Source organism: Ornithorhynchus anatinus, chromosome 21 (assembly GCF_004115215.2).
Source record: "Ornithorhynchus anatinus isolate Pmale09 chromosome 21, mOrnAna1.pri.v4, whole genome shotgun sequence".
Lineage (NCBI taxonomy): Eukaryota > Metazoa > Chordata > Mammalia > Monotremata > Ornithorhynchidae > Ornithorhynchus > Ornithorhynchus anatinus.
In genome coordinates this window covers 2950022-2962938 of record NC_041748.1, presented here as the reverse complement: position 1 = coordinate 2962938, position 12917 = coordinate 2950022, and the positions used below count along the sequence as shown (strand labels likewise).

Sequence of the window (12917 nt, the reverse complement as noted above, 5' to 3'; positions counted from 1 at the left end):
CACCGTAGGCCTTCGATCCACACCGTCGATCGACGGATCGACTCGAAGCCCCTTGGAGGCGGGGATCGATCGCTAGCGATCTTATCGATCGATCGCTAGTCCGAAAGCTCCTTGAGGGAAGGGGTCCGGTCCGCTGACTCCTCTGCGGGACTCTCCCAAGCGTTTAGTACGGCGCTCTGCGCGCAGGGGCAAGGCACAGCGGACGGAGCCCGGGCCGGGGAGTCAGAAGGACCCGGGTTCCGATCCCGGCTCCGCCGCCCGGCCGCCGTGCGGCCTCGGGCAAGTCCCGTCACTTCTCCGGGCCTCGGTTCTCTCGTCTGCGGAACGGGGATTGAGACCGTGAGCCCCACGTGGGACGGGGATCTGCTCGTGCCCACCCCGGCGCTTAGAGAAGCGGCGTGGCTCAGTGGAAAGAGCCCGGGCTTCGGGGTCAGAGGTCGTGAGTTCGAATCCCGGCTCGGCCACTCGTCAGCCGTGTGACCGTGGGCGAGTCGCTTCACTTCTCTGGGCCTCGGTTACCTCATCTGTAAAACGGGGATGAAGACCGGGAGCCCCACGCGGGACGACCCGATTCCCCCGTATCTCCCCCGGCGCTTAGAACGGTGCTCTGCACACAGTAAGCGCTTAACAGATAGCAACGTTATTAGCAGTAGTAGTAGTAGTAGTACGGCGCCCGGCACGTCGTGGGCGCTTGAGAAGTGCCACCATCATCAGCAGCAGTATCGATCGGTTTAATCGACAGACCGTAAAGTCTGCGAGGGAAGGGACGGGGCCTACGGGCTCCACCGTCCCCTCCCGAGCCCCCAGCCCGATGCTCGATGCCGTCGAGCGACGGGAGCGGGAGCCAGAGGCCGCGGCTCCGCCGGGTGACCTCGGCTGGAAAACGGGGACGGGGGCGTCGGGAGCCCCCCGGGGGGGAGCCACCCGACGACCTCGTATCGCCCCTCCGGCGCTTAGCACGGCGCTCGGCCCGGCAGCGAGGGCCGAGGAAATACCGTCGCTACTGTTATTGTTATTCTTATTATTCCGGGGATGGGGTAATGGGGGGGGGGTAATGCAGGGGGTGACCCCGGGAGTGACCCCACCCCGCCCCCGCCCCTCTTAGGACGCTGTCCTTCCTGGGCATGAGCCTCTGCCTGGCGCTCATGTTCATCTGCTCCTGGTACTACGCCCTGGTGGCCATGCTCATCGCCGGCCTCATCTACAAATACATCGAATATCGAGGGTGAGACCCGAAGGGGAGGGGGCGGGGGGCGGGGCCAGAGAAGGGGCGGGGGCGGGGGGGCACGTGGGCCGGGGTCGCCCCGGGGGGGGGGCCGTGACCCCCGACACCCCCCCCCCTTGCCTGCCGTGTGACCTTGCGCCGGTCACTTCCCTTTCCCTCCTCGGCCCAAGGGGGAAGGAGGCCGTCGGCCCCGCGGCGCGCCGCCTCCTGACCCCCGGCGCTTACCACGCTGCCCCGCGCACGGTCGACGCTTAACAGACACCACGATCCTTATCATTATTATCATTATTATTCAGGCCCAGCCCCACCCGCCCACGGGGGCCGCCTCCCATCACATTGCCTTCTGCTCCCCCGGCGCTTACTACGCTGCCCGACACGCAGTCAGCGCTTAACCAACACCACGATCCTTATTATCATCATCATCGTCGTCATTACTGTTGTCATTCCAGCCCGGCCCCACCGGCCCACGGGGCCCGCCTCCCATCACCCTGCCCCGTCTCCCCCAGCGCTTAGTAGGGTGCCTGACGCACAGTCGACGCTCAACGGATACCACAGTCGTTACCGTGATTGATATCGTTATGATGATCCCAGCCCAGCCCCACCGGCCCATGGCGGCTGCCTCCCATCACATCGCCTTCCGTCCCCCGGCGCTTACTACAGTGCCTGACACACGGTGGCCGCTCAACGAACACCACAGTCCTTCTTCTTCTTTTTATTGCCGTCATTATCGCGGCCCAGCCCCACGGGCCCACGGGGCCCGCCTCCCATCACCCTGCCTTGCCTCCCCCAGCGCCTAGTACAGTGCCTGACGCACAGTCGACGCTTAACGAATACCGCGACGATTATTCCGGGCCGCCCTCCTGACGCCCCCCCCCGACCCCCGCTGTCCCACAGGGCCGAGAAGGAGTGGGGCGACGGCATCCGAGGCCTGTCCCTCAGCGCTGCGCGGTACGCTCTGCTGCGCCTGGAGGAGGGACCCCCGCACACCAAAAACTGGAGGTGAGGGGAGGGGGATGGGGGACGGTGGGGGGCTCGGGGGCGGGGGAGATGCTCCTCCGTGCCTCGGTTTCCTCACGGGGATTAGGACGGCGAGCCCTTGGCGGGACGGGAACCGTGCCCGCCCTGCTGATCCCGTGGCTTCACTTTACTCTCTCCGTGGCCGACGTGTCCATTCCAAGTGCTTAGTCCGGTGCTCCGCACACGGTAAGCGCTCAATAAATACGGTCGAATGAATGAAAGAATGGACCGAAAGAGGCACGGCCCTCTTTTCTTTACCCTCCTCCCTTTATACGTCCTCTAGACCGTAAGCTCGGGGCGGGCAGGGGGTTCGTCCGTTTATCGTCACGCTCTACTAACCCGAGCGTTTAGTACAGTGCTCGGCAGCAGTCGAAATACTTATTATTGAGCCCCCGCCGGGTGCGGGCCACTGTACTAGACGCTAGGGAGGAATAAAATAGAGGAGGGACGCGATCCTTGGCCTCGGAGGGCTTCTCCCCGCTCAGGGGGAGTGAGGCGTGAAAATATTTAGGGCCGCAGCAGCCGAAAGAATCGACTGCCCGACTCTCTGTTACCGATCTGTCCATTCCAAGCGCTTAGTACAGCGCTCTGCACATAGTCAGCGCTCAATAAATACTCTTGAATGAACTAAGCGGGCGCCGAAAGGGTAGGGACCGCGTCTGAAGTCTTAGAGTGGACTTCCCCGAGCGCTTAGGGCAGCGCTTAGCACCCAGCAGGGCGCTCGATGACAAATGACCCCCCCCCCCCGCCGGACCCGCCTGTCGCTCATTTATTTAATCGATCGATCACTGGTGGCGCAGGCGGAGCGGCGGGGCTCAGCGGCGAGGGGCCGGGCTGGGGAGGCGGAGGTCCTGGGTTCTAATCCCGCCTCCGCCGCGCGTCAGCTGGGGGGCTCCGGGCCGGTCGCTCCGCCCCTCTGGGCCTCGGCCGGAAAATGGGGCTGACGGACTGTGAGTCCCACCCGATGACCTCCCGTCTCCCCCGGCGCGCTTAGAACAGGGCTTGGCACCTAATAGGCGCTCCACAAACACCGCGATGATCTACCGAGCGCCGACTGCGCGCGGCGCACCGTACTGACCGCTGGGGAGAGTCCGATAAGGAGCCGGGGAGATAGTCGCCCTTAACTTCTCTGTGCCTCGGTGACCTCATCTGCAGAATGGGGATGAAAACCGTGAGGCCCACGTGGTGCAAGCCGATGACCCCCGTATCTCAGGCGGCTCTGCACGTAGTAAGCGCTTCACAGATACCGACGTTATTATTACTCCCCGCCCACGCTTCACGTCCGTCACCCCTTCAGAGGGTCGGCTCCTCGTGGGCGGGGGTCGGGCCTACCCGGTCCGTGGGACCGGACGCTCCCCAGCGCCGGCAGGCGCTCCCGGGATCCCACCGATCGATTGGCGGACGACTGCCACGGGCTCAGTGATTGACTCTGGGTTGTATCTGCCCCCCTCCTCTCTCCTCCCTCCCCCCTCGCTCCATCGCTGTCATTCCCCGGCTGCGGTGCCCCCCGCCGCTCCCTCCTCGGCTTGCGTGCCCCCCACGCGCCCGCGCTCCCTCCCCCCGGCACCGCAGGCCTCAGTTGCTGGTGCTTGTACGCGTGGACGAGGACCAGAACGTGGTTCACCCGCAGCTGCTGTCCCTGACCTCGCAGCTCAAGGCGGGCAAGGGGCTGACCATCGTGGGATCCGTGCTAGAGGGCACCTTCCTCGACAATCACCCGCAAGCCCAGCGGGCCGAAGAGGTGAGCCGAGGGGGTCCCCGGGGTGCGGGGGGCTCCCACTCCGTGACCCTCTGGCCCTTCCTCCCCCTCCCCTCCTCGGCCCGGTGAGACTAGGCTCCAAGGGACCACAGTCCTCCTCCGGTCCTCAGATTCTCCCTGCCTCAGTCTCCCCGCTTCAGTCGCCCGGGTTCTCCCTCCCCCCCTTTCAGTTCCCCGGCTTCCCCAACCCCCGCTTCGGTCCCCCTGATTTTCCCACCTTCGGCCGCCCGGGTTCTCCCCACCTTCAGTCTCCCGGGGTCTCCCCACTTCGGCCCCCGGATTCTCCCACCTTCGGCCCCCCGGATTCTCCCCCGCTTCAGTCTCCCGGGGTCTCCCCCCCTCCAGACTCCTGGGGTCTCCCCACTTCGGCCCCCCGGGGTCTCCCCACACCTCGGTCCCCCCGATGTTCCCACCTTCGGCCCCCCGGATTCTCCCCCGCTTCAGTCTCCCGGGGTCTCCCCCCCTCCAGACTCCTGGGGTCTCCCCACTTCGGCCCCCCGGATTCTCCCCACCTCGGTCCCCCCGATCTTCCCACCTTCGGCCCCCCGGATTCTCCCCCGCTTCAGTCTCCCGGGGTCTCCCCCCCTCCAGACTCCTGGGGTCTCCCCACACCTCGGTCCCCCCCGACCTTCCCACCTTCCGGCCCCCCGGATTCTCCTCACCTCCGGTCTCCCGGGGTCTCCCCGCCCCGGCCTCTCGGGTTCTCCCCGCTTGGGTGTCCCGGGGTGTCCCCCCGGGGCTGACCTCCCTTCTCGCCGTCTCCCCCCTTCCCGCCCCTCGGCGCGCCCAGTCCATCCGCCGCCTGATGGAGGCCGAGAAGGTGAAGGGCTTCTGCCAGGTGGTGGTGTCAAGCAACCTGCGGGACGGGCTGTCGCACCTCATCCAGGCCGGGGGTCTGGGCGGGCTGCAGCACAACACCGTGCTGGTCGGCTGGCCCAGAAACTGGCGCCAGAAGGAGGACCACCAGACCTGGAGGAACTTCATCGGTAACCGGGGAGGGCGGTCGGAGGATCTGGGGTCGTCCCACGCCGGCCCGGCCCCTCGTCCGCTGGGCGACCTCGGCCGGGTCGCTTGGCTTCCCCGGGGAACGGGGACGGAGACCGGGGGCCCCCGCGTGGGCCGGGGATTGGGTCCGAAGCGATCTGCTCGGATCCACCCCGGCGCTTGGCACGGAGCGAGCGCCTAATGAAAACCACCCCGTTATTATTATTATTATTATCGATAATAACGATAAGGGGCGTGGGAGCGGGCTCTTCGGGAAAGGGATGGGGAAGGCGTGGCCACTTAGGAGCGGGAAGGGGCCGCGCGCCTTGGGACGGGCGAGGGCCGGACCCCGGGGGCGGTGTCCGGGCCCCCGGCGGCGACCCCGGAGGGAGGGTCCACGGCCCCCGTCTCCCGTCAGAGCTGGTGCGGGAGACGACGGCCGGACACCTGGCCCTGCTGGTCACCAAGAACGTGGCCATGTTCCCCGCCAACCCGGAGCGGTTCTCGGAGGGCAGCATCGACGTCTGGTGGATCGTGCACGACGGCGGCATGCTCATGCTCCTGCCCTTCCTGCTGCGACACCACAAGGTCACGCCGGGACCCTGGGGGGGGGGCTTCATCCATCCATCCATCCATCCATCCATCCATCCATCCATCCATCCATCCATCCATCCATCCATTAGTATTTATTGAGCGCTTACTATGTGCACAGCACTGGACTAAGCGCTTGGAATGGACAATTCGGCAACAGACAGAGACCGTGGCTGCCCATTGACGGGCTCACGGTCTAATCGGGGCCTCACCGGCAGGGGGCGGGGCAGGGGGCGGGGCTTAGGGGTTCATCGCCCCGCCCCATTTCCCATGACGTCACCACGAGGGGGGGGCCGCGGAGGCTCCGCCCCTTCTCCGGCGTCACCGCAAGATGCGAAGGGCGGGGCTTGAGGATCCCCCGCCCCCCTTCCGTGACGTCACGGAGGCCCCCTCTTACGTCACCACACGGTGCGAGGGGCGGGGCATAGGGGGGTCCCTCGCCCCTCCCCATGACGTCACCCAAAGGGGGACCGTGGGGACGGGTCCTTTATGGCTCCTCCCCCTTCCTGCGTCACCCCAAAGGGTGGGCGGGGGTGAGGATCGCCCCGCCCCTCCCGTGACGTCGTCGCCAAGGGGGACGGGGGCGGGGCCTAGGGGACTCCTCGCCCCGCCCCCTCCCCATGACGTCACCGCGCGTGACGCAGCCGCCCGGCTCAGTGGCGAGAGCCCGGTCGCGGGAGTCAGAGGTCCTGAGTTCGAATCCCGCCTCTGCCGCTTGTCAGCCGGGTGACCGTGGGCGGGTCACTTCACCGGGCCTCAGTGGCCTCATCTGTGAAATGGGGATGAAGACTGGGAGCCCCACGGGGGGCGACCTGATTCCCCTGCGTCTACCCCAGCGCTTAGAACGGTGCTCTGCACAGAGTAAGCGCTTAACACATACCACGGGGGGGGAGCCCGGGGGCGGGGGTCCTCAGACGCCCCTCCCCCTCTTAACGCGGCCCCACGAGGTGGAGGGGGCGGGGCCGAGGCAGCCCATCGCCCCGCCCCTTCCAGTGACGTCACCACCGGGGGCCTCCTGCGCTGGGGGCGGGGCCTCGGAGGCTCCTCCCCTTCTGCCGTCGTCACAAGGGGCGCGGTTTAGGCGCGTGACGTCACAACAAGGGGCGGGGCCTCGGAGGCTCCTCCCCTTCTGCCGTCGTCACAAGGGGCGCGGTTTAGGCGCGTGACGTCACCACAAGGTGGGCATGGCCTCGGAGGCTCCTCCCCTTCTGCCGGCGCCTCCGCAAGGGGGCGCGGGTTTAGGCGCGTGACGTCACCACAGGGGGCGGGGCCTCGGAGGCGCCTCCCCTTCTGCCGGCGTCACCACAAGGGGGCGCGGTGCAGGCGCGTGACGTCACCGCAAGGGGAGCCCGGGGGCGGGGCATCAGAGGCTCCCCCCCCGGGGTGCATGACGTCACCGCAAAGGGGGGTCTGGGGGCGGGGCATCGGGGGGGGTCCTTCGCCCCTCCCCCTGACGTCACCACCCAGGGAGCGCTGACCTGTTCCTTCCAAGCGCCTAGTCCGGCGGTCTGCCCCTGGCCAGCGCTCAACGGATGCTATCGAGTGAAAGGAAACGCCGCTGACGAAGCCGCCGTCCTCATCGCCGCTTCCCCACAGGTGTGGCGTAAGTGCAAGATGCGCATCTTCACCGTGGCCCAGATGGACGACAACAGCATCCAGATGAAGAAGGACCTGACCACCTTCCTGTACCACCTGCGCATCACGGCCGAGGTGGAGGTCGTGGAGATGGTGAGCCGCCCCCCGCCGCCCCCCCAGCCCCCGTCCCCCCGAGATCTCACTGTGCGCGGAGCGCTGGGGCCCGGCCCTCCGAAAGCGCGACGCGCCGGGCCTTCCCTCCCCGCAGCACGAGAGCGACATCTCGGCCTACACCTACGAGAAGACGCTGGTCATGGAGCAGAGGTCGCAAATTCTCAAGCAGATGCACCTGACCAAGAACGAGCGGGAAAGGGAGGTGAGGACTCGCCCGCCCCGGGCTCATCGTAGTTACGATGATCCATTCCGGCGCCTAGAACAGCGCTTGGCACGCCGTGAGTGCTTAATAGGTAACATTCACTCAACGGTACTTATTGAGCGCTTACGACGTGCAGGGCACCGGACCGAGCGCTTGGAACGGACAGATCGGTAACAGAGAGAGACGGTCCCTGCCCTGGACGGGCTTAGGGTCCGACCGGGGGGAGACGGAAACAGTGGCGACAGATAGAATCGCGGGGATGAACGTCTCATTAAAACGATAGCAAATAGGTGATTAGCATTAATAAGCACCTCGCAGATCCCGTCGCGAGAATCGTGATCAGAGCAGTAACGGCGGTGTCTGCCGAGCCCCGTCCGGAGCGCTGGGGGAGATACGGGGGGATGAGGTCGTCCCACGTGAGGCTCCCGGTCTTCATCGTCACCGTCGCGATGTCGGTATCCGTTAAGCGCTCGCTACGCGCAGAGCACCGGTCTAAGCGCTGGGGGAGATCCGGGGTCGTCGGGTGGTCCCACGTGAGGCTCACGGTCTGCACCCCCATTTGACGGATGAGGGGACCGAGGCCCGGTGAAGTGACCGGCCCACGGCCGCCCAGCTGCCAAGCGGCGGAGCCGGGATTCGAACCCGTGACCTCCGCCTCCCGAGCCCGGGCTCCTGCGTCTCCCCCACCCAGAGGCCCGGGCCTCGGTGACCCCCGTCCCCCTCCGCCCCCCGCCAGATCCAGAGCATCACCGACGAATCCCGCGGCTCCATCCGGAGGAAGAATCCCACCAACGCCCGGCTGCGCCTCAGCGTCCCCGAGGAAGCGGCGGGGGAAGGCGAGGGGAAGCCGGAGGAGGAGGTGAGAGGACGGGACGCGGGGAGAGGGGTCCGGGGGGGGGACGGTCCGGGGTCCCCGCCGGGGGTCACCCGACGCGGGGCCCTCCCTCCCCCGCCCAGGTCCAGCTCATCGACGACCAGAAGGCCCCCGGCTTCCCCGGCGAGTCGCCGTCGCCCGGGGAGGAGGCCGAGGGCACCGGGGAGGAGGCCACCCCTGACAAGGTGCACCTCACCTGGACCAAAGACAAGGCCTTGGCCGAGAAGAACAAGGCCCCCAGCCCCGTCTCGTCCGAGGGCATCAAGGACTTCTTCAGCATGAAGCCGTACGGGGGCCGGAGGGGCCGCGGGGCGGGGCCGCGCGGGGGCCGGGGAGGCGGGCGCGGGGTCACCGGCCCGTCTCCCGGGGGGTCTCATTCATTCATTCGTTCAATAGTGTTTACTGAGCGCTTACTACGTGCAGTGCACCGTACCAAGCGCTTGGGACGAACAAGTCGGCAACAGATAGAGACGGTCCCTGCCGTCCGACGGGCTCACGGTCCGATCGGGGGAGACGGACGGACGGGAACGATGGCGATAGATAGAGTGGAGGGGAAGAACGTCACGTAAAAGCCGACGGCGACTAAATAGAATCGAGGCGACGTACAATTCATTAACAAAATAAATAGGGCGACGGAAATATATACGGTCGAGCGGACGGGTACGGTGCCGTGGAGATGGGAAGGGAGAGGTGGAGGAGCGGAGGGAAAAGGGGAAAAAGAGGGTTTAGCTGCGGAGAGGTGAAGGGGGGGGTAGAAGGGGAGCAGAGGGAAGAAGGGGGGAGCTCAGTCCGGGAAGGCCTCTCGGAGGAGGTGAGTTCTAAGTAGGGTTTCGAGGAGGGGAAGAGAATCGGTTCGGCGGAGGCGAGGGGGGAGGGCGTCCCGGCACCGCGGGAGGACGCGGCCCGGGGGTCGACGGCGGGACGGGCGAGACCGGGGGACGGTGAGGAGGCGGGCGGCGGAGGAGCGGAGCCCGCGGGGTGGGCGGTGGAAAGAGAGAAGGGAGCAGGGGTAGGAAGGGGCGAGGTGACGGAGAGCCTCGAAGCCTAGAGTGAGGAGTTCCTGTTCGGAGCGGGGGTCGACGGGCAACCGCCGGAGTTGTTTAAGAAGGGGAGTGACGTGCCCGGATCGTCTCTGCGGGAAGATGAGCCGGGCGGCGGAGCGAAGGATAGACCGGAGCGGGGCGAGAGAGGAGGAAGGGAGGTCGGAGAGAAGGCCGACACGGTAGCCTAGCCGGGATAGAACGAGAGCCCGTAGCGGTAAGGCAGCCGTCTGGGTGGAGAGGAGAGGGCGGATGTCGGCGATATCGTAGAGGTGAGACCGGCAGGTCTCGGTAACGGATAGGATGTGTGGGGACGGTAACGGATAGGATGTCTCCCCCCCGGACCCATCCTGCTTCCTCTTCCTCCTCTCTGGGTCACTAAACCGCCTCCCACCCCCTCCCCGGATCTCCCCCTCCGGCCCGGAGCTGGAACCGGTCGCTTAAAGACCCTTTCTTCCCGTCCCCCTTTCCCCTTCCTCCTCCCCTTTCCCTCCCTTCCCTCTCTCCGCCTTTCTCTTGTGCTGCCCGAAGCGAGTGGGAGAACTTGTAAGTGTCGCCGGTTTCCGCATGCCGTTCATCGATTAGGAAGCGTGAAGCGCTCACTACGTGCCGGGCACCCTACTAAGCGCCGGGGTGGATCCGAGCCGGTCGGGCGGGACCCGGTCCCCATCCCCATTTTACGGTGGAGGGAACTGAGGCCCGGAGAGGGGAAGTGCCCGGTCCCAGGTCACCCCGAGCAGACGAGGGGCGGGGCCGGGATCAGAACCCGGGCCCGGGTTCCAGCCGCCGGGGCATGCCCGGAGGGGGTCGCCCGGGGTCTCCGTCCCCCGGGGAACCTCGGACGCGTCCGTCCGTATCGAATGAGCGCTGAGCTGTCGCCCCCCCCGACCTGAGCGTGTCCGGGGGGCGGAGGGGGCGGCCCGGCCGGGTCCGCGCCCACCCAAGTCGACTGTCCCCCTTCCTCCCTCAGGAACCAGTCCAACGTGCGTCGCATGCACACCGCCGTGCGCCTCAACGAGGTCATCGTCAAGAAGTCGCAGGAGGCGAAGCTCGTCCTGCTCAACATGCCCGGCCCGCCCCGAAACCGCAAGGGAGACGAGAACTGTATCCTCACCGAGCCCGGACGGAGGGAGGGAGGGAGGGAGGAAGAGGAGGAGAGAGAAGGAGAGGGAGGAGGAGGAGGAAGAGGAGGTGGAGAAGGAGGAGGAGAGGAAGGAGGAAGAAGAGGAGGATAGAGGAGGAGGAAGAGGAGGTGGAGGAGGAGGAAGAGTACGAGGAGGTGGAGGGGAAGAGGGGGAGGACGAAGAAGAGGATGGGGAGGAGAAGGAGGAAAAGGAGAGAGAGGGGGAAGAGAAGGATAGAGGACAAGGAGGTGGAGGAGGAGGAAGGAGAAGGAGGAGGAGGATAGAGGAGGAGGAGGAGGAGGTGGAGGAAGAGGAGGAGAGAGGACGAGGAGGTGGAGGGGAAGAGGGGGAGGAGGAAGAGGAGGCTGGGGAGGAGAAGGAGGAAAAGGAGAGAGAGGAGGAAGAGAAGGATAGAGGACAAGGAGGTGGAGGAGGAGGAAGGAGAGGGAGGAGGAGGATAGAGGAGGTGGAGGAGAGGGAGGAGGAAGAGGAGGAGAGAGGACGAGGAGGAGAAGAGGAGGAGGGGGAGAAGACGGGGAGGAGGAGGAAGAGGATAGAGGACAAGGAGGTGGAGGAGGAAGAGTACGAGGAGGAGGAGAAGAGGAGGAGGGGGAAGAGGAAGAGGATAGAGGGGGAGAAGGAGGAAAAGGAGAGAGGAGGAAGAAGAAGAGAGGGGACAAGGAGGTGGAGGAGGGAGGAGGAGGACGAGGAGGAGGGAGGAGGAAGAGGAGGATAGAGGACGAGGAGGAGAAGAGGATGGGGAGGAGAAGGGGAGGAGGAGGAAGAGGAGGATAGAGGACGAGGAGGAGAAGAGGATGGGGAGGAGAAGAGGGGGAGGAGGAGGAAGAGGATAGAGAAGGATGAGGTGGAGGAGGAAGAGTACGAGGAGGTGGAGGAGAGGAGAGGGAAGGGGAGGAGGAAGGAGAGAAGGAAGAGGACAGAGGACGAGGAAGTGGAGGAGAGGGCGGGGGAGGAGGAGGAAGGAGAGAAGAGGATAGAGGAGGTGGAGGAGGAGGAAGAGAAGGAGGAGGAGGAGGAGGAACGTGGAGGTCGGAGGCGGTGAGGTGGGGTCGGGGGTGAGGCTCGGGGCGACCCCCGAAGTTGGGACGGGGGCTCCGGCGCCCCCTCGCGGCCGCTGTCTCCCCCCCCCCGCCCCGCCCCGCCCCGGGCGCCCCCCGGTCTGCCCTGCAGCGGGCGGACCCGCCCGGCCGGCCCATTTACCGGGCGTCTCCGGCGTGCGGAGCCCTGCCGCCGGCGCTCCGGAGAGCAGGCCGCCACCGAGTCGGCAGCCGCCTTCCCCGCCCGTCACGAGCGGACGGACGAGGGGACGGTGGACGACGGCGGGATCCGTCCGGCGCTCGCCGGGCGCCGAGCACCGTGCCGAGCGCCGGGGGAGATGCCCAGGGCCCGCACGGGGCTCCTGGTCCGAGGAGGCGGGAGAACCGGTGGTGACGATGATCGAGGTACCCCCACGTGCCGAGCGCCGGGGGGAGACACGGGGTCATCGGGAGGTCCGGCGTGGGGCTCGCCGGCTTCGGCCCCGTTCGGCGGACGAGGGGACCGGGGCCCGGAGAGGCCCGGAGAGGCGAAGCGACCCGCGCCGGGTCACGCGGGGCCGGGATTAGAACCCGTGACCTTCCGCCTCCCTCGGGCCCCGCTGCGAACACCCCCCAGTTCGCAGAGGAGGGAAGGGAAGGCCCGGAGAGGCGAGGCGGCAGGGCCGAGGTCGTCCGGCGACCCGGGTGGAGGGCGGACGGGGGGCTCCGGCCGGGAGGGGCAGGGATTGGGGCGGAGGACGGGGTCGGGAAGGGGGGAGACCCCCACCCCGCCTTCTCGGGCCCGGCTTCGTCCTTGACCGCTCCTCCCGCAGACATGGAGTTCCTGGAGGTGTTGACCGAGCACCTGGACCGGGTGATGCTGGTGCGCGGCGGCGGCCGCGAGGTCATCACCATCTACTCCTGAGACCCCGGGCCCCGCGACCCCCGCGGCCCCGGCCCCGCCGCCAAGCTTTTCTGAGCCAACGGGACAGTCTCGGGGGTGGGGGTGGGGTCCGGGGGGCCCCCGGGGAGGGGGGTCCGGGGGGGGGGTCCTGTACATAGTATACAGGAGACAGTCCGTGTATTTTTAACGTCACCGTATTTATGTGAATAGCGACGCAGCGAACTCGTCTCCTCCTCGCCGGCAGCCCCCACGGCGGTGGGCGGAGGGGCCGCCCCGGCCGGAGAGCGGGAAAAGGCTAATCCGGGGACGGGGAGCGGGGGGAGGGGGGGGGGCGACGTTTTCCAGGACAAAAGACCCCAAATTCAAGTGCTTTCGACCGGTGGAGGAAGGCGCCCCTCGCGCTCGGCCCGC

General features: G+C 67.0%; 1 protein-coding gene across 1 annotated transcript in view; it reads left to right on the top strand.

Annotated features, from left to right (window-relative positions):
• Positions 1-12615, top strand: part of SLC12A5 (solute carrier family 12 member 5) — a 16676-nt gene extending 4061 nt beyond the window's left edge. The window contains exons 6-17 of the mRNA XM_029049577.1: positions 1106-1225; positions 2120-2224; positions 3815-3983; positions 4792-4987; positions 5404-5573; positions 7173-7304; positions 7420-7527; positions 8264-8386; positions 8485-8687; positions 9973-9987; positions 10412-10545; positions 12436-12615. Of these exons, the coding sequence (XP_028905410.1) occupies positions 1106-1225; positions 2120-2224; positions 3815-3983; positions 4792-4987; positions 5404-5573; positions 7173-7304; positions 7420-7527; positions 8264-8386; positions 8485-8687; positions 9973-9987; positions 10412-10545; positions 12436-12527 (1567 nt within the window). The 3' untranslated portion in view covers positions 12528-12615. The remainder of the gene's footprint in view (positions 1-1105; positions 1226-2119; positions 2225-3814; positions 3984-4791; positions 4988-5403; positions 5574-7172; positions 7305-7419; positions 7528-8263; positions 8387-8484; positions 8688-9972; positions 9988-10411; positions 10546-12435) is intronic.
• The last annotated feature ends 302 nt before the right edge of the window (positions 12616-12917 follow it).